The sequence below is a fragment of the Trichosurus vulpecula genome, chromosome 2, assembly GCF_011100635.1.
Source record: "Trichosurus vulpecula isolate mTriVul1 chromosome 2, mTriVul1.pri, whole genome shotgun sequence".
NCBI classification, from domain to species: domain Eukaryota; kingdom Metazoa; phylum Chordata; class Mammalia; order Diprotodontia; family Phalangeridae; genus Trichosurus; species Trichosurus vulpecula.
Window position 1 is genome coordinate 127,323,735 of NC_050574.1, and position 21,253 is coordinate 127,344,987.

At 43.3% G+C, this 21,253-nt stretch overlaps 1 protein-coding gene across 3 annotated transcripts in view; it reads left to right on the forward strand.

The window, feature by feature from the left end:
* SIK3 (SIK family kinase 3) overlaps positions 1–21,253 on the forward strand; it is a 279,460-nt gene that overhangs the window by 241,528 nt on the left and 16,679 nt on the right. The window contains exons 10-21 of one of the 3 annotated variants that reach the window (XM_036744846.1): positions 176–253; positions 6,389–6,498; positions 8,066–8,219; positions 8,544–8,699; positions 10,172–10,242; positions 12,479–12,622; positions 16,867–17,017; positions 17,759–17,884; positions 18,219–18,304; positions 18,833–18,942; positions 19,379–19,709; positions 20,266–21,164. In XM_036744846.1, coding sequence (XP_036600741.1) covers positions 176–253; positions 6,389–6,498; positions 8,066–8,219; positions 8,544–8,699; positions 10,172–10,242; positions 12,479–12,622; positions 16,867–17,017; positions 17,759–17,884; positions 18,219–18,304; positions 18,833–18,942; positions 19,379–19,709; positions 20,266–21,164 — 2,416 coding nt within the window. Of the gene's footprint in view, positions 1–175; positions 254–6,388; positions 6,499–8,065; positions 8,220–8,543; positions 8,700–10,171; positions 10,243–12,478; positions 12,623–16,866; positions 17,018–17,644; positions 17,716–17,758; positions 17,885–18,218; positions 18,305–18,832; positions 18,943–19,378; positions 19,710–20,265; positions 21,165–21,253 lie in introns of those variants that run through there. The other 2 variants (XM_036744847.1, XM_036744848.1) reach the window with 2 other exon arrangements.

The window sequence follows — 21,253 nt, forward strand, 5'->3', positions numbered from 1 at the left end:
CTCCTAAAGATAATTTCCTTTCAGCAGCTTCTAGTTTCCAGTGTGAGTAGCAAGAGGGTAAGACATTGTAATGAAAGCTTTCAGAAAGCTATATTCTTTTCCTCCACTGATTATGGTGTGTATGTGCACACTTTGGTATGTGTATGCACTCAAATTTGTGTCACCTATTTTCTAGGCGGAGCAAGCAGGTACCACTGTAAGCATCAACGTTCCCCAGGTGCAGCTTATCAACCCGGAGAACCAAATTGTGGAGGCAAGTAGCTATCTCTGGCAGACTCCAGCAGGAACCTTCCTCATCCCTATGCCTTTTCTTTTTTTCCCAAATTTTCTTTTCTTTTTTTTTTAATTATTAACTTAACAAGCAGCAACAAACATGGACATTTCCATATACAAAAAAAGAACAGGAAAAGAGGATTGTATATGGAAACTCTGAATCACTGTTGCTCTTAGTCTTTCATTTTTAAGTACATGTTAAATTTAACACAATAATACCAGCTCCCTTTTTGGACTCCTTTCTGTTCTCTCCTGAATATTTTTAAAGTATTCCATTTGTGCTCTTGTCTTATTTTCTTTTTTCACATTCCTCTCATCTCATAACTCCCTCCAGAAGCAAGAGCACTCTCTTTTACTACATATGTATTGTTAAACAAAACAAATTCTCATTGGTTATGTCTAAAAAGGTAGGTTTCATTTTGTACATTTAATCCATCTCCATTCTTCCAAGAGGTGGGAGGCACGCTTACATCATCAGTCTTGTGGTGTCATATCTAATCATTGCATTTGTTAGTCAGAGGATCAAGATTTAGAGCTGGATGGGATCTAGTCTAACCCACTCATTTTAAAGATGGGGAAAGTACAGAGAAGTCATGTGACTTGCATAGGGTCACATAGCTATTTAAGTATCTGAGGTGGAATTTCAACTCAGATCTTCCTGACTCCAGGTCTGGATACTGTACTCTTCCTCTTGAGTTAAATCTTTCAAAGTTGTTTGCCTTATGATATTATAGTTGTCCCTGTATAAATTATTCTCTTGGTTCTGTCCGCTTCATTCTGTATCTGTGCATATGAGTGATCCCACGTTTCTCTGAATCTGTCCTTTTCATCATTTCTTACAGAGAGAAAATACTCCACTATATCTGTATACCATGACTTGGGAGTCCTTAAGGACAGATACCTGTGATCACTGCAGTGCCAATGTTTACCATTCCCCAATTGATGAGTCCTCACTTTGTCTCCAGTTAGCTGCTCTCATAAAAAGTGTTGTCATGTTTTTCTACACCTGAGTCCACCTTTTCCTCTGTAACTGATCTCTTTTGTGTATGTGCTAAGTCAAAAGGATATGCACAACTCAGGAACTTTTAAGTATTGTTCCTAAATGATTTTCAGAATGGTGGACTAATTCATAGCTTATCCAGAAATGTATTAATATGTGATCATCTGTGTCTCCTTGTCTTTGATTGAAAATCCTTGAGAAAGTCACGTACATCAGGTGCTTCCAGTTCCTACCTTCTCACTTCTAAACCCTTTGCATTCTGGCTTCTGATCTCACTATTCATTTGAAACTTCCAAAATTACCAGTGATCTCTTAATGGGAAGATTGAATGGTCTTCTCAGTCCTTATCCTTTTTTACCCCTCAGCAGGATTTGTTGCTGTTGATCCCCTTCTCCTGGATGCTCTTTTCTCTTGGGTTTTTGTGACACTGTCTTCTCCTCTTTCTCTGTCTCTCTGACTGCTTTTTCGTAATTTATGCCTGCTAATTGTGGGTATCATCCAAGACTGTGTCCTGAGCTACCTTCCCTTTTGCTCTGTATCATCTCACTTGGTGATCTCATTAGCTTCCAGGGACTTTCTATCATCTCTATGCAGATGATTCTCAGATTTATTTAACCTACCCTTACCCTTCTCTTGACCAGCTGCTGATCAGACATTTTGAACTGGATGCCCCATGGACAGCTCGGAGTCAGCATGTTCAAAGCAGAAACTATTATCCTTCTGTCCACATCTCCGTCTGCCTACTTCCCTGTTACTCTTCAGTGTTTCCCCAACCTCAGTGTCATCCTTGACAGCTGTGCTTGCAGTCACCATATAGAACTAAACCATCGTAAGTGTTGTCACTTCTACCTTACAACATCTTGTGTATGCGTTCCCTTCTCTTCGCTCACACACCCACTACTCCAGCTCGGGCCCTCATCACACTTGTCCAAAAATACTGCAGTAGCCACACAAATCTCAGCTTCTGCAGGAAGCCTTGTGGATCCCTACCATCTACTAGTGCCTCAACAGATAGCATGCATTTACCCATCAGTCAATCAATGAATCTTTATTAAACACCTGCTGTGGTGCCAGGCACTGTGCCAGTCATTGGGGATATAAGTTCAAGGATATAACCTATTTGCAGTGAGCTTATAGGAAGGACAGCAGGTACATATAAAAACATATATAGCATAATTATAAAATTAATCAATACAAATACAAAGAAAGTAGCTAAATTCAAGGTAGTGTGAAAGGGAGGGCACAAGCAGTTAACAGGATCAGGAAAGGTTTCATGCACAAATTAGTGCCTGAGCTGCATCTTAAAAAGAAGAGAAGGGTCCTGTGAGTCAGAGAGATGAGGAAGAATAGTATTTCAGGCATGGGGGGGGGGGCAGAGTGTACAAAGGAACAGAAAGGGGATAGCGTGCCGTGAGGAACACGTAGATGGCCAGTTTACCTGCATCTAAGAGTATGAGAGCAGGAATAAGGAGACTGATAGATTGAGGTCAAGTTGTTGGGGCTTTAAAACTGAAAAAGGAAGTCTTTATTTGATCTTAGAGGCAATAGGAAACCACTGGAGCTGGTTGGACAGGAGAGTCAGGTGCCCTGATCTAAGCTAATGTAAAATTACCTTGGCCATAGTGCATAGGTTGAACTGGAGTGGTGAAATACGTGAAGCAAAGGGGTCAATTAGGAGGCTAATTAGTACTGTTGGAGTGCATGAGAAGAGTAGTCACGGATGGGGAGCCTGTAGCCCTCTAGGTCCTCAAGTGCAGCCCTTTGACTGAATCCAAACTTCACAGAACAAACCCCCTAAATAAAAAGATTTGTTCCATAAAACTTGGACTCAGTCAAAAGGCCACATGTGGCCTCGAGGCCACAGGCTCCCCATTGCTGAATAAGTTACAAGGGCCTGAATGAAGGCGGTAGTTGTGTGAGTGGAAAAAAGGAGGTGGATACAAGAGAGATTATGGAAGTAGAAACTGCAGGATTTGGCAATAAATTGGATATATGTGGTAAGGGAAAATGAGGAGTTGAGAATTAGTGCTGAGATTAATTCAGCACTGGAAAAGCTGGTTGTACTATTGAGAGAAATAGTGAAATATGGAAGAGGGGTGGCGTTAGGGGGAAGATGATGAGTTCAGTGGATATATTGAATTTATGATGTCTTGAGAACATTTGATGTAAAATGTCCAATAAGCAGTTAGTGATGCTTACAGGAGAGATGTCTGGCCCGATACATAGATAGATATGTAGATACCTATCTATACAGACAACTCCCAGATATACAGACATGTATCTATAGATATAAATCTTTATTTCTCTAAACATATGGGTAGGCATCTATTGATATTTGTGTGTGTGTGTGTGTGTGTGTGTGTATCTGGGAGTTATCTGCATATAGATGATTGTTAAAACTCATGGGATATGATGAAGTTACTGAGAGTGTAAAGGGAGAAGAATAGGGGGCCCAGGATAGAATCTTGGAGAATACCCAGTGTCAGAGAGTGTGATGATGAGCCTACAAAGTCAATTAAGAAGTAGCAGTCAGAGAGGAAGAAAACTAGGAGAATATAATGACAAGAAAACCCAGAGAGGAGAGGATGGTCAACAGTAGATAAAGGTCGATGGCATTGTCATTTTCGTTATGTTGGCATGGATTTGTTGTGATCCATTCATACCTCTTCATTTATTTGAGATTTCATTTATTTCTGTAAGGAATATTTTGTAATTTTATTCCATTTCCTTTACTACTATTCACTTGTTGAACAGAGCTGGAGAACATTAGGAAACAACAATAACTAGGTCTGTTACAAATTTATGTTACATAGGTTAAGCTGGGCCTTCACTGCAGCAAGGATATCTTTTCATATCTTTCTAATTAATTGGCCATCCCACTCACCACACTGACTCTTTCAAATCTTTTCAAGGTACCACTTGCCCCTACCTTTTCACCTGGAGACCTCACCCCAGATGTCACTGAAAATATTGTGATCATTTGCTGAGAGTTCCCTCTTCTTCCCTTCTCCTCATCTTTCATCACTCTTAACATCTTTTCTCCACCATCTCTTGCTTCCCCTAGCTCACATGAAGAGGTAGCCATTCTCCTGGCCAGGGCAAACCTTTCTTTACATGTACTCTTGATTCTGTAATATCTTCAGTCTTCAGCATCAGGTTACTACCTCTCCCATCCCCACTCTCTCTCCAGTTGTTAATATTTCCCTATATGCTAGAGCTTTTCTTCTTTCTGCAAATATGCCACCACTCCCCCCCTTTTAAGAAACAAAACATAACCTCAATTGATGCAACTATCCCAGCTAGCTAAATATTGTAATTTTTGTCTTCTGCTCTTGACTAAACTCCTTGAGAAAGCTGTCTGCACTAGGTGCATCCACTAAATCTTTCTTTCTCTTGAAATCAGTCTCTCCGAAGTTATCCTTGATCTTTTCATTCAGAGATGTCACATGCTGCCAAACAGTTCCCAAGTACAGCTCACAAGTATAAAGACAATTCAACTCAGATAATGTTAATTTGTGGTTTTCTAAATCATGGAGCCCTCAGGGAACATTTCTGTTTGAGTTTGACGCCATCACTTTAATTGACAAATGTAATGTACTTTTCTCCATCCTCATCCTTCTTTACTTATCTGCTGTCTGTCACACCATTTCCCTTGACTCTAGAATACTTCTTCAGGTTTTCATGGCACTGCCTTCTTTCTGATTCTCCTCTTACCTATTTGACTGCTCTTTTCCCACTTTCCTTCCCTGGATCTTCATTTAGCTCATGACCACTAACTATCTGTGTATTCCTGTACTCTTCCCTGGCCCTTCTTCTTCCTCTATATCAGGCATTCTTAACGTGAAATCCTTGAACTTGAATGGGGTAAAAAGTTACATCTTTATTTTCACTTACCTCTAATTGAAATCTAGTATTTCCTTCAGTCATTTAAAAGCATGGTTCTGAGAGTCATGGTTCCTAGGCCTCACCAGACTTCCAAAGGTGTCCATGACACAATAAAGCTTAACAAACTCTGCTCTGTACCATCTCACTTAGTAATCTCATCAGCTCCCGTGGGTTCAATTATCATTTCTTGGAAGATAATTCTGAGAAACAAGAGACAGATCTTTATAGCTATAGATAGATACCTAGCCCTAGTCTCTCCTGAACTCAGAGTCCCACATCACCAACTGCCTTTTGGACATCTTGAACAGCCTGTCCCATAGGATCTCAAACTCAGTGTGTCCAAAACAGAACTCATTGTCTTTCACTCCAAACAGTTTGCTCTCCCAAATTTTCCTATCATTGAGGGGAACTCCATCCTTGCAGTCACATAGGCTTATAGTCTCAGCATCATCCTCAACTCTGTCTTCACGTTCATCCCCCACACCCAATCTGCTGTCAGATCTTGTCATTACACTGCATTTGTCCCTTTCTCCCCACTCAGAGATACCCTTCTGACTTAGGTCCTCATCACCTCACACCTGGACTGTTGCTGCATGCAGTCCATTGGTTGGTCTCTTTCCCACTCCAGTCCATCCTCCATTCAGATGCCAAAGTGATCTTACTAAAGCACACGTCTGACCTTGTTATCATCCTGTTCTGTAAACTCCAGTGGCTCCCTATCACCTCAAGAATCAAATAGAAAATAGTCTATCTGGTTTTTAAAAACCTTAATCCCTTGGCCTCTTCCTACCTTTCCAGTCTTCTTGTACTTCTCTCCCTGATATGTAGTCTACAGTCCAGCTACACTGCCCGGCTTGAAATTTCTTTGACAAGACAATCCATTTCCTGTCTCTGCCTTTTTGCTGGCTCTCTCCCATGCCTGGAATATTCTCCCTCCTTACCAGTGCCCCCGACTTTAATTGCCTCCTTCAGGACTAGGTTGAAATCCCACCTTGTGCAAGAGGTTTTTCCCAGGCCCCCCTCCACCCACTATTCCCTTCTTCCCTGCTTCTGTATCTTATATGTAAATATTTATATCTCTAGCACTTAGCACAGTACGTGGCACATAGTAAGTGCAGCAACTGACTCTATTTATATAATTATTGTACGTGTCTTTGTAAGAAGAAGAGACTTTAGAAACCAACCCAATATGCTTTTGTTCTCTCAATTTGATTCTCCTTCCTGCTTCAGACGGATGGGACAATGAACTTGGACAGTGATGAAGGTGAGGAGCCATCTCCTGAAGCCCTGGTCCGGTACCTTTCAATGAGGAGGCACACGGTGGGCGTGGCTGACCCTCGGTGAGTATTTGACACACCAGGGCAATGGATTTCTCCTCACATTGCGGTTTTTCAATGAACATTCTTCTGTAGTGTTCTCTAGGAGAGATCTGTGCTAGGAGGCAAAAACCAGTGTTAATCTAAGTCAAGACTTATAATTTACTGATCAAACATTGAACTCAAGCTACTGATTGTGGGCGGGTAGTTAGTTACTGCCATATTTCATTGCCATTTTAAACATTAAGCTGGAAGGATTATATGTCATCTTGCCCTGTTACATGTCAGAGGAATCATGTGGAGAGTAGCATACTCATTCCATATGTCCTGCCACTTTATGCCAACTTCCTGTGTCTTACTATCTTTAATGCTACAAGCCCCCTTTTTTATTACCTACATATATGTAAGATTCATCAGTAGTTCCTTTCCTTCCTGTCCCTCCTACTCCCACAGACTTCAGGTGAGTTTGACACTCCTCATGATACTATTGTTTCTCACACTCACAGAATAAGTAGTGCAAACGTAGGTGACAGAGTTGCTTAGGAGCCACCCCAGAGTGGAGCACACATCTAAAATATAGCCCTAACCCTGCAGACCCTGATGAGCATCTCTCCCCTCTTCTGCCCTGCAACCTGAGGATCCAAAGTGTATGATTGCCTTTCCCGCCTTTTTTCTTAATGGTACAGAGGTCATATAGATAAGACATGATTGTCTTAAAATTTCAACTCTCTCTCTACAAATAGATTTTCAAAAAAGTCCCTTTTTGGTGCTGCCATGTTGCCTGTGCTGTTCTAGTCCCTAGCCTACATTACCATGATTGAACAGTCAGCAGAGACATATTCTGGTCCCACAAACTATGTCAGCTGCAGAGAGGTGGAGCCCCGTGTCATTCTCTTAGGTGGAAAGATTTCTTATTTTGAAGTTTGTTGTAAAGGCTTCTATTGTGGCTTGACAGCCCCAAATATGCAGTGCTGCTCTTCCACAGCATCACCGACAAGCATAATTACATTCTTCCGCTAGTAGATCAGCCCCAGTGTAGGGTAGCCATTGTTTCCAGTAAATGGCCTGCATCCTCCAGAAAGTTTCTATTCACCTCTGAAGACTTTAGAAACCAACCCGATGCTGGCTGCTGCCAAGGTTTTTTCTTGGGTAAGGAAGGTTGGTTTTGCATGAGTAGTGGGCAGCTTTTGTCAGTCCCAAGACCCAAAGAGCTCTCCCTCTGGGTTTCTGCATTGCCCTGGAAAGAACTGACAAAAGCCACAGGAAATAGAACTGAATTTAGCCTCCTTCTCATTTGGAGGTGATATAGAGAGAACTTTAAGGTTCTCAAAGCCTTTTCCAGGCCTTATTGCATTTGTTCCTTACAACAACACTATGAGGTAAGTACTATTAAGTGTCACTTTTATAGTTGAATATTCTAAGGCTCAGAGGTTAAGTGTCTTGCTCATGATCAGAGAGATAGGGTCAAAAGTGGCTTTAAACCCAGGTCTTCCTAATTCTAGTCTTAGCTTTTTCCACTATCCCATGCTACCTTTCAGAAGGTGCTCTGAAATAAGGGTCTAACTTTTCTCTTTACTTTGTTTGCTGTCAGCACGGAAGTCACTGAAGATCTTCAGAAGCTCCTTCCGGGCTTTCCTCGAGTCAGTCCCCAGGCCCCATTCCTCCCGGTGGCCCCTAACATGAATTTTGTGCACAACCTACTCCCTATGCAAAATCTGCAACCAGCCGGGCAATTAGAGTACAAGGTAGGTGGACCGAGGAAAAGGGCATGTCTAAGACATCAGAGAGAAGCTCCCTAGAAAAACTAGCTAAAGCATCCTTCGAGACTCCTATGGCTTCTTGGACCTTAGCATCACTGGGACTTAAATGGTTTCCCATTGGATAAGGAAGATTTGCCTTTCTAAGTAGCTGGGTTGAGAGGACTTTGTAAGGAATCTGGGGAAGGGCTGGAATTTCTTCTACACCATGACCAAGAGAGCCTTTAGTTTCATAAGGTTAAAATAAGGTTACTCCCTTCTCCACTTTTCCCCTATCCCATCAACCCACCTCTTCCACTGTGTCCCTGGCAGGAGCAGTCCCTGCTGCAGCCTCCCACTCTACAGCTGCTGAATGGAATGGGCCCCCTTGGCCGGCGGGCATCAGATGGAGGAGCCAACATCCAGCTGCATGCCCAACAACTGCTGAAGCGCCCAAGGGGACCCTCCCCTCTTGTCACCATGACACCAGTGAGTAGCAACACAGACCCACTTTGATCACTGACTTTTTCAGGGATCTTTCATACAAAGGTAGTATTCTAAAAATCTCCCAATCAGCTTTTCTGAGTTCTTTTTCCTAGGCTTAAGGTGAAGGTCTTTCCCATTTTCTTAAGAGGATTGGAATTTCTTAAATGAGTCTTGATCCTCTTTCTCTTTTAACCCAGTATTTTCTCCCTGGTTATTGCCCAGCTTTTTACTAAACTGAGCCCTGCCTGGGAGAGTCCCATCTTTTTTCTGTGAGTTGTAAAACTGGTTCCTGATGTAGCCGGTCTGTTTCCACTACATGCCTGCTTCCTTCCACTCCAAGCAGCAGCAGCAGCAATAGCAGCTCAGCTCACAGCCGTTGGCTGGTATCAGGTCTTCACCAAAAGCTACTTGACCCTGGTAGTTCCCTCTAGTTGTTTTTTAAATTGATTTCTGAAAATTCCCTTCTACCAATGCATTTTTAGAATTGCATGACTCCTTGGTTCTCATTATAATCTCCTCCCTAATTCTCTTGCCCCCTCAATTCCTTTTTTTTTTTTTTAGCATTTTCTCCTTCAAATTATTTTTCTCCTTTGACTCTAGTTTTGTTTAATCATTTTCCTGGCATGTAATCTCATTCAGGAAATATCTGACAGTTGACTGCCTGCAAAGCACTATGCTAAGTGCTGTAGAGGCTACGAAAGAGAGAGAACCCTCACCACTATCCTTTTGGAACTTAAAATTGAGGTGGGGAGATGAAAAGAACACAAAGAAAGCCTTTAAAACCACAATGTAAAACTATAGATGATTATTTGTTCAGACAAGGTGTGTGAATTCTCAGGGTTTCAAACAGTGATGAGAATGGTCAATAAAGACTTGGTGGAGGAGATGTGTCTTGAGCTGGTTGAGAGGAGTAAAATTTGGATCGGTAAATCTGGTTATTTCTTGGCCAGATATCCAGTTTCTTTGTTTTGTCAACCCTTTCTTACAGTGTGATATAGTGAAGATAGTAAGGAGTCTTGGATTTGGATCCAGGCTCTACTGCCCACTAGTTGGGTGTGACAGACCAGTCATCTAAAGTCTCTGCACTCCAGTTTCATCATTAGTAAAATGGGTTAAAAACACTTGGACTCCCTGCTTCCCCAGGCTGTTGTGAGGAAAGCACTTTGTGAACTGTACATTGCCTGACAGTCATGAGTTGTCATATAGCATTCATATATGTCATGTATCGTATGTTGTTGTTGATTATCCTCCTCTCTCATGGATGTCTCCCTCACTGAGTTTAGATCTGAAATAATGATGTGGCTGTTTCCTTTAAGAATGGCTTCAGTAAGTGTGCAGGGGAAAAGGGGGCTCATAAGCCCCCCAAAAAGTTTTAGCCTAGGAATTTAACAAAAGGGCAACCCAAGGAATCAGGGTTGGGGCATAAGAAAAATTGCCAAATAAGCTCTCTTGTGCTTATTCCTGTTTCTCTTCAGGCAGTGCCAGCAGTTACCCCTGTGGATGAGGAGAGCTCCGATGGGGAGCCAGATCAGGAAGCTGTACAGAGGTAATGTGACATCTGGCGGTGCTTGCAGAACCTCCTTGGGCAGCCTCTCCTGGCAGGCAACAAAGGGCCACCTCTGTCCAAGGTCATGGTACAGTGCAGCATTCAACACTAATGTGGCCTCTGTGTGTGCAAGATGGCATGCTCCTCCTGACACTGAAATCAGCAGAAGACTGCCCAGGAAATGCAATTTCCACAAGAGCCATTGGAAGTTCCTGCTTTGACAGCAGTAACCCATAAACACCTTACTGGTCCTGCCTGTGCAGTCCCTCTTCCTCTTTTCTTCCACTTTCCCAGTGCACCATCAGCGGTGTTCATAAGGCACAAAAGGACCCCGGCTGCATACCAGTAACCTGTACATTTGCTGACGGAAATTGGAGATGTTGGATTGAGTGAATCCTGATCAGTGTGTTCATGATGCCTCTGGCATTTGTTTCTTCCATACAAAGAGAAAGCATACCCCTTGTGATATTTGCAGTGTGCTCTTTTTGTCCCTTTATACCATGAAAGATACACCTCCCAAAAAATCTGACAAGGATATGGGCTTTTGTTTTTTGCAAGCCTGGATTAGCTGCTTCATCACAGAAAGCTTACAGTGGCAATGATGTACACTGTACTCTGGTTTATTTTGGTGCCCCTAGCTCTATAAGAGCCCCAACTCTTGAAATTGCTTTTCCCTTCTAGGGAATGGGACATGGCTACAGCTGTTCCTTTTTTTCTGAAAATACAGCTAATGTTCAAGATAGTGTATTTTTCCCTAAGGGAAATTGGAGTAAAATCATTTTCTTAGGCTCTTGGGGAAAGCTTGGGTGCCTTTATCAAATTGGATATTAAACTATTAATGGCTTTCTCCTTTTGGCAAGTTACCACACCATTAATTACCTACTGTCTATTAACTGACTGCTTTCTAGCTTAAAAAGACAAAGTAACTAAAAAATGAAAGGCCATTTTTCATGGAGATTTTTCACAGAGGCTGATCACAGGTAGCTAATGCACATTTCCATCCACCTAGTGTCAGTGTTTGAGAATTGCAGTGCAAAGGCAACATTGTCCTGGGTCTGAAGTTGGAAAGGAAAGATGAGGAGAACACAAGAGTGAGGCAGTCCATTACTGTAGTGTAGAGATCACTGGGGATCATTGCTGTTTAAGGGGAATCTTTGCAACTTCTGATTTTCTTTTTTTTTCTGGGGATGTTGCAAACAATTGCCATCAGACTGTAGAAGAGAAATGAGGGGACCTGCCTGCTGTCTTCCTTCCTTAAAGCATCTTCATCTTTTGTTCTTTTATCTCCTGCTTCTTGGACTTCATTTCTTGCTCCCTGACTTTCTTTCCTCTTCAGTCACACTTTTGCCTGTCAGTTTTTCAACGAAAAAGCTCCAGCCCTTAAATTTACAACAAAGTTGGACAAAATCTTTAACTTGCTGTAAGGGATTAACTTCATTATATTTTCATCTTAACGATGGCCCTCAAAGACCTTGAGAGAAAATTTAATGAGGTTGGGGGTTTCCCCAACTTTTAAGAGCCTTTCACTTTTATACCTTCTTTTTAAAAATTGGATGACCCAACCATGTCATTATTTCCTTCTCATCCAGAAAGTGGTTGTTTCTGGAGCATAACATCACTTTCTTCTCTATAGATCCAGTAACAGCTACAAGACTTCAATGTAGAGCGCATCTCTCTTAACCTCGTATGGAGAGGTCTTTACCGTCATCCTACTTTCTATAGCTCAGTGAACCATTACCATGAGCTTTCTATGAGTAAAGGCCCAAAGCCTTACTGATCAAATGGAGTTGTATTGGGTCTTTCTCAGTGTTTCCTCTGTGCTCGTATCTGGAAACCGTATCCATGAAGTACCTGTTCTTTCTTAGATGCTTCTATTCACCAAGTCTTTGAAAAATTGGAGGGAAAACAGAAATGAAGTTAAAAATCAAAGAAATTTCTTTTTATTGGGCCGAATAAAGGAGAGAAACAGATTCTCTTGTCTTGCTACTAGGCTTGCTCACTATGTTTCTTCCTGTGGCTACTTTCGTATGGCCACTTAGCTACTGAGCCAGCTTTTGTTTGGCCAGCTATGCATTCTGCTTTCATCTAGTTCAGGGATCTGAGCCGTAGGCCCTTTCTGAGCAGTAAGAGCACATTTTTTTCCTTGTGAGTGCTTTGGATTAACTTCTAATGCTTCTTGCTGGAGAATATTCCTATCTCTCTTTTTCATTATGAAATGTGCTCCTGCTTGTTGCAGATACTTGGCAAATAGGTCCAAAAGACATACACTGGCCATGACCAGCCCAACAGCTGAGATCCCTTCGGACCTGCAGCGGCAGTTAGGACAGCAGCCTTTCCGTCCCCGGGTCTGGCCGCCTCACCTGGTACCTGATCAGCATCGGTGAGTAGCCACATGAGCTGTGTGAGACCCTTGAGGCTCAGCTGACAGGCACCATCCAACTGAGTTTGAAACAGATGGTGTCAAACAGCAGGGCTCCAAATAGAAGCCACCTGCCATCCTGAACTTAAACGGGATCAGTCCCCTTCTTTGAATAGTGAAAAGGGCAAAACTTTCCAGCTGGTCCTTGACCTGTGTGAACTTCACTTTTCCCAAGTACTTTTCACAGCTCCTTATTGTCATCAGCTGATTCCCAACATTCTAGCTGTTGACTCAGAGATGAAATTAAACTTAAGACCTGCCTTCCGGAGAAGCACCCAGAAAATCTGCCTGAAACAGGAAGTTTGATGGCAGTATCAGCAGACCTGATTTTAATGACCAATCTCCTGCAGAAAAAATCAGTTTTTAATATCATCTCACAGTGTTACACTGTGCTTCAGGCCTAGATGCGGAAGAAAACCAACTCTTCTTTGGAAAACAGAACTATAACACCTGCTCATTATTGCATATTCGCAAAATCATCACGTCAGTATTGTGGAAGGAAAATCTTCTTACGTCTCTTTTCAGTGGTGATCAGTTTCCTTGGAAGTAAAAAAAGAAAAGCACAAATAGGTTTAACCTTTCTGACTAAGAGAACTTCACAAAACCTACATTCAAGTCAAATTTGGGGGACAGGAGGAGGATGGGACACATTGTCTAGAGGAGTGACTTTGACTAATGAAGGATCCTCCAGAAAGGCCATCTTTCTCCTCGAAAGCATTGTGTACCCAAGACACAGCCTCAAGACAAATGGACAAAGCTTTAAAACCCACTTCAGGCTGCTAGCTTTTTATTTTGCTTAAGTTTCACTTGCAGGATTTATCTGGCATTCTTCCTTGGTCAGGTCAAGACAGTTACCAAGGAGACGAGGTTGATGTACCCGTTGCTAAGGAATCTTGCAACTAGTTCACACTAACAAGCTTGGAAAAGGGTTTTTTATTGTAGATAGATAGCTGCTGTGCTGAACCGAGCATTGATATTATCAGCAGGAACAGGTGAACTCTGAGCAGGCCCAGACAGACTGATTGCCACGCTGGAGCTGGAAGAATGATAAGCTCTTCTATGCCCAGCAACAACTTTTCATAAAATCCCTTAGGAGTCTTTGAAGGGATTCCATCAGCCCCCTCGCTCATTAGTTCCAACCTCTATCATTACCAAAAAAAAGATGTGTTACTTCTTTTCTCTTTTACCATCAAATCACCACGTTTTAGTGTGGGCACTTCAAAATTCAGGTTAGATTCTCTGAATTCCTGAGAAGGTATCCTTATTAGGAAAATGTGAAAACTAGTCTATATTTATAGGCAGTGCCTGTCCAAATCCCCGTAGACCTTTTACATTATTTGAGAAAAATCACATGGGCTCAGAGTACACAATGGGGTCCTTTTATTTGATTTACACCCTACTTAAAAGGCCAAAACTTTCTCTGCTCTAATAGGGACATTCTTTTTAGAATATTCCAAGAGGTTTTTGCAGCTAAATCAGTTTTAATGGAGGGTTGGGGGAGTGGGGAGAGGAGTAAGGAACTCGGCAGATTTGGATTAAGTCGACAGAGAAATATGACAGCACAGAGGGGATTGAGGTTAGATATCAGAAAAAACAAATTCCAGAGCTACCGAACACTAAAATGAGTAGTCAGTAAATGAGATCTCCTCTAAAGATCTTAAAGACCACTTAAACACTCTTTGGAGTAATCTAGGCATACTTATCTTGGAGGTAGAAGAAGAGGTCTGAGTAAACTGTCATGAAAGTCTGTGATGTTTTTTTTTTATTTTGCCAGCCTTGTATGCCTACTGTCCAGTGTGGAAAAGGGTGCCCTTAACTTAACCTCATTCTTTCTTACACTTTTGAACATAATTTAAAAATCAGTAAGTAAAAATAAGAACATCCTAAGTCTCCTGAAATTCACAGAGTAGTGATTTGTCTAAGGTTGACTGTTGAATTTGAGTATCAGTCTGTTATCATTGCCTGAACAGCTAATCTCAGGTTCTGAAAGAGTCAGTCATGGGTAGTGGAGAAAACCTGATTTGGTCTCTCCTGACTCAGTAAGTGAATGAATAAGTGAGTGAATAAGACTCGCTCGATCACTTAATAACTTTGAGGAGTCATAAATTAATAAAGTTTTGGAACAAAGTTAAAATACAATTAAATCCATGAAGTTGTCTTAGGTCCTTAGTAAGGTTGACTTAGAAAGCCTCTTTCTGAAGTTAAAATGAAAATAAAAAGTTACTAAGGAGAAGATTCTGGGAAGAGCCAGACTTTGTCACTGGTAAACCTTGTGTTCATAAGGATACTGAAGCAGATCTTCACTCACATTTGATTTTCCCAGAATATCAAGCTTTAGGTAGGGAGTCTCCCAAAGAGAAGTCAATACTGAGAGGGGAAGGGGATTTCTATTCCTGCCAAACCTGTCCCCCTCACACCTCTTCACAGTCATCATATTCCTCCTAGTCCCTTGCCTGTCTAGAGTGTATTTGAACTCTTGTTAACCTGCCTCTTTGGCTGTGGCTTTGTTTCAGTCCAAAATGAGTAACTGGCAAGGCAGTGCATCATATCACTGAGTTCAGCATGGTGTCATCGCTTTCCTCAATGCGAAACCTGATCTGATCCATTGGCTGCTGGAATGCTGCCTTGGCAGTCTTTTATCTGCATGCCTTAAACTCATAAACGTCTCTTTCTGATTAGGTAACAAGAGTGGGTATTAACTTTAGCCCTGATGTTGTCTTGGGCATATCTTATCAACAGCTGGGCTCTTGTCTGTCTGCATTCTGAAGGCTGGGCTCTCACAGGAACTGTGCGTGTCTTTGCAGAATAGCCCATCACTATTGCCCCATCTCTTTGTGGGGAGAGAGTGAAGAAGGATGGAGAATGAGGAGGATCTCTGCCCTTTCGTGGAGAGGTTTCTTTTCAGAGTGGCCAAATGTTTTAGCCCACGGCTGGCTTTCCTTGAGTTGTCAAGCTATGTGCAGAACCTTGAATCCCATGGGAAATTATTGGCTTCTCATTCAAGTTTGGCAATAGTTTAATGAAGTTTAGTTATTTAGACTCTATAGGGGGAAGTGGGAAGTGCTTAAAATATACTTAAGGCAGCTAAAGGGCACATTGGATATAGTGCTGGGCCTGGAGTCAGGAAGACCTGAGTTCAAATTTGGGCTCACGGATTTATTTGCTGTGTGATTGTGACCCTGAGAAGCCACTTAACTTCTGTCTGCCTTTATTTCCTCATCTGTAAAACAGGGATAATAACACCTACCTCCCAGGGGTGTTGTGAGGATCAAATAAGATATTTGTAAAGCATTTAGCATAGCACTTGGCTCATAGTAGGTGCTTAAAGGGGAAGGCAGGTGTTGGCCTTAGGAGTGCATAGAGCTTAAAAATTCTATGTGAAACACACGGCTGTCTGCGGTTCTCTGGAAATGCTGATCTCTTACTGCAGAACTTATTTCTGAGAGAATTTGTGGCTCAATCAGTGTGAAGCCACTGCTTGAATGACATGATCCTAGATACAAGAACTCCTGCTCAGTTTAACCTGGGCACATTGATAAACCATCACTTTCTATGGCCCCAGGTACAGGCGTTTGCAAAGACTTCATCTGTTTGGTCTTCACATTTTCATAATCTTGGTCAAGTTTGAGGGGCAAAGTGTAAAGCACCGGCTTTAGAATCAAGACACCCAAGTTGGAGTCCCAACTCTGATCCCCACCCGCTCTCTGAACTTTGGGGTCTTTATCTGTAAGGTGGGAATAATCATGTTTGCACTGTGTGCCCCACAGGGCTGTTGTGAGGCGTGAGCTTGACTCTAAGTATAGAGTGACTGTCATCAGTATCATTAGGCTCAAAAAGGTAAAGGCCTGAGCTACTTGAGCGCAGGCGCCGGCTTGTCTTTCTTTGTGTTCCTAGCGCTTAGCCCTGGGCAGGATAGACTCTTAATAAATGCTTATTGACTGACTCCCATCAGAGGTAAGTTGAAACAGAAGCTGCATAGAAGTCCTCTGCAAGGAAGACTCAGCCTACAGAAAGTGCACATCAGCTCTTTGGGTATTACATGCCTGTAATATGTTCATATCTCTGTGAGATATACAGACTGCCTGCTGTCCTGGTGCCTAGATGAACATTTAGTATGCTCAGGGCAGGCAGTCCACCTAAAAAAACCATGTTTTCAGAGCCTTTGGAGGTACCCAGTCCCTAACCTTTTTTTCCCCTGTGCTCAGCTCTGTCTACAAGGACTCCAACACCCTACACCTTCCCACAGAGCGTTTTTCGCCTGTGCGCCGGTTTTCTGATGGGGCTGCAAGCATCCAGGCCTTCAAAGCTCACCTGGAGAAGATGGGTAACCACAGCAGCATCAAACAGCTGCAGCAGGTAAAGGAAAGGCTGCAGGTGCCATTGGAGGAGTATGATTAGTACAGAGAGCCCCAGAGAGGATGCCCAGAGGTGTTAAATACCCATGGAGGGGCCCTCCTGCCATAGACATCAGCAGGATTGCAGCTTATGGCTTAAGAAAATAATAGTTTTCTTGTAAGGAGTCTCTGCTCTTTAATTAGGAACCCCTTGCCATCTAACACTATCAACAGATGAGACTCTGTTACTGTCCCTAGGATTCCCAAGAGCATATCTTGAGTTGGGGTTGTACCTTTTTCTTCCAGAAAACTGGCATTCCTTTACTGGTCAGTGGTCTGTGTGAGCCTGTGCTTACTGCCTGGCATACTCTACAGATGGCCTGCCTTGGTGCTCCTTGAGTTAAGAAATGTACCTTTAGATTCAACATAAGGCTCTAATCTCAGCCTTCAGAATGACTGAGCTTTGAATGGTACAAGATGTGTACATGTATTTTACAGCAGACCATGGTCTCCATTATTCCCCAAGTCATCATGGGATATCAAAGCTGGAAGAGGGGACTTCTGCAGCTTTTTCCATGTTTCTGTATGCCAGAAGCTGGTTGACTATATTTAGCACACAAATGTAAACATATCAGTTTCTCTGTACAAGGACACTTCATCTCCTGTGACTTTTTCTGCCCATGAGACCGTGGAGCATCTCTTGTGATCAGTGCCTGGCATGCAATCGGCTCCATCGATTCCATATTGACTGCATTCATTACAGGAGTGTGAGCAGCTGCAGAAGATGTATGGGGGGCAGATTGATGAGAGAACACTTGAGAAGACCCAGCAGCAACATATGTTATACCAGCAGGAGCAACATCATCAGATTCTCCAGCAGCAAATTCAGGTAGGCCTCTCCAAGTCTAGAAAGGCTTTGATTTCCTACTGATTTATCTATCAATGTTGAGTGGAGTTTTTTAAGGGAGTATTAACAATAGCTAACATTTATATATCCCTTTTAAAGTTTGCAATGTTTTATTGTAAAGTTTACATGTATTATCTCATTTTAGTGATATTTTAAGAATTGACATGCATGATAAAATGCAAAATCTTCAGTAACTAAACTGGGAGCTGAACAAGACAAGCAGAAATCTTAGTCATGGAGACTTCTCCCTTTTCCATCCAGGGAACTGCTCACAATAATGTTATAATGCAGAATGATTTTTCTTTATTGATTTTAGGATTGTATCCGTCCTCCTCAACCCTCTCCACCTCTTCAGGCTACATGTGAAAACCAGCCAGCCCTTCTTACCCACCAGCTCCAGAGGTGACAAATTGTTTTACTTTAAATCCAAGCTATCTCAACAGAAAGACCTCTAGGGCTAACTGAATTGTCATGGAGAAGCTGTTAGCTTTCTAAGGCATTGAAGTTTTCATTTTAAAATCTGAGTTGCTAACGCAATATTTGGTTTAAATTTCAGAAAGCAGACTCCTTCAATTCAGTTGAACAGTTATTTATTCAATGCCTACTATGTTCAAGACACTCTTCTAGACATGTTCTTGAAGTCATATCCATTTGTGCAGCTTTATTTCTACTTGTTTATTCCCATTAAATGGGTAACGCAGTGACTTGGTGCTGAACATAGGCTTCCTTTGGAATTTGCTACTGCCCTTTATGAGGGGTCTGGTAAACTAGGGAGTTACTGATTGGAGCACACTCTAGATGCTGCGTATAAATCATAAGCTTTAACAAAGCTAAGTAACCTCTGGCTATTACGTAATCCTTGAGCGATTGAAGTCAACATCATGCTTGTGTTGGGATCTTGAGAGGTTTGTTTCTGTTCCTCTTTTTAAGGTTGCGGATTCAGCCCTCCAGTCCTCCCCCCAGCCACCCCAGCAACCATCTCTTCAGGCAGCCCAGTAACAGCCCTCCCCCAGTCAGCAGTGCCATCCTCCAGTCTCATGGTGAGTGGGAGAGCTGGGCAGAACTATTGTGTGTCACATGGAAAGAGGAAACCAAATTTCTCGTCAGTTCTAGGCCCAAGAACTCTAGTGTCTGTTTAAAAAAAAACAAACCTAACAACTTTCTCTGTGAAATAAGATATTTATGCCATAGCATGCCTCTCTGTGGCTCAAATTGATTCCAGTTCTGTCAGACTTTGGATACAGGTGAGGGGTCATTGTTCTGACTAGCTTCAGGTATAAAGACCCCTAAGTATTTGTTTTTACAAAAAATTTTAGTCCATTGGTAACAACACAGCCTAGTCCCCTGAGGAGCCTCTAAGAAAAACCCAAATTGGTTTTTAGATGATGTCAGACTAAGATTCTTTATTAGCTCCCAATTTCTCCTATCTGATGCTAGCCTAGTTGCTTAGATACTTAGAAGGTACCTTCTCCCTAGGTGCTGCCTCTCCTTCCCAGTTTCAAGGCTTGCCATCCCGAAGTGCAATCTTCCAGCAGCCTGGGAACTGTTCTCCTCCCCCCAATGTGACACTGACCTGCATGGGCCTACAGCAGCCTTCCCAGTCTCAGCAGGTGACCATCCAGGTACAAGAGCCACCTGACATGCTCAGCAACATGCCAGGGGCATCAGCAGCTGGGCGGGGCATGTCCCTCAACTCCTGTGCCAGTCAGATTCAGATGCAGCACCGTGCCAACCTGATGGCCTCCCTCACATATGGGCACCGCCCATTGTCCAAGCAACTGAGCGCCGACAGTGCAGAGGCCCACAGGTAAGGCCCACCTAGGATGAATGGAGAAGAATCTTCTTACTTTTCCCCCACAGCAAGATGAGGGGTAAGGGAGAGTCTGTTTGAGCCATGTCCCTGGACCAAATTCTCCTATTGTGTTCTAAAGTCAGGCTAGTGGCTTGGGAGGTTCATGGTAAAGTGTTGAGTGATCCAGGGTCAAGGTACTAATGAGATAAAGGGGAGAAATGGCACTGCTCTATTCCTGTTAGCCTGAGAAGAGAAAAAAACCTTGGGCTGCATCTCTTCTGGCTTCCCTTCCCATCTGTCATTCTCTCAAGGAACCAGTGCTTCTTAATTACCCAGAAAACTCTGCAAAACAAACTGAGAACTTCCTCCCACTGGAGCTGGTCATTTGCCTGTCTCCCCCATAGTCCCTTTCGACCATTGCCTAGGAGATGGCACTTCAGGCCCAGCAGTCTGTCTTGCATTATAGCCCTCCTCCCTTGGTGTTCCTTGTTGAAGGAAGGCAGTAGCTGTCCTTTGAGATATCTGATGCCTCACATGGATCTCGTGTGTTTACTGTCTTTTGTGTTTGCAGCTTGAACATGAATCGGTTTTCCCCTGCTAATTATGACCAGGCCCATTTACACCCCCAACTGTTCTCGGACCAGTCCCGGGCCTCTCCCACCAGCTACAGCCCATCCACAGGAGCGGGCTTTCCTCCAGCCCAAGCCCTGAAAGTCCCCGCACTCGACCAGTTCCCTCCTTTCCCTTCCGGTGCACATCAGCAGCAACAGCACTACACCGCATCGGCACTCCAGCAGGCTCTGCTGTCCCCCACGCCGCCTGACTATCCGAGACACCAGCAGGTCCCCCACATCCTCCAAGGACTGCTCTCCCCCCGGCACTCGCTCACAGGCCACTCGGACGTTCGGCTGCCTCCGGCAGAGTTTGCACAGCTCGTTAAAAGGCAGCAACAGCGACAGCAGCAGCAAGAACTACAAGAATTGTTCAGGCATATGAACCAAGGGGATGCTGGGAGCCTGGCTTCCGGCCTAGGGGGACAGAGTATATCAGAGTGCCAGGCTTTGTCTTTGCCTTATCAGAACACTGACTCATATCACCACCATCATCATCACCACCACCACCACCATAGCAGCCCCCAGCATCTCTTACAAATCAGGGCACAAGAATGTATCTCACAGGTTCCCTCACCCACCCCGGCTCATGGGTACACGCACCAGCCGGCGCTGATCCACTCAGAGAGCATGGAGGAGGACTGCTCATGTGAAGGGGCCAGGGATTGCTTTCCAGACAGTAAGAGTTCAAACACTTTGACCAAAGGTTGCCATGAGAGCCCCCTGCTGTTAAATACAGGTGGGCCTGGAGACCCTGAATCTTTGCTAGGAACTGTAAGCCATGCCCAGGAAATGGGGGTGCATCCATATCGACATCAGCCAGTGACTGGATTCAGTAGAAATAAAGTGCCCAGCAGAGGTAAGACCCTCCCCCTGCTTCCTCATGGAAAAGTGGGTACGTCCACTATGCCCCATCCACGCATGCCCAGTCTTGGCATGATTTTGATT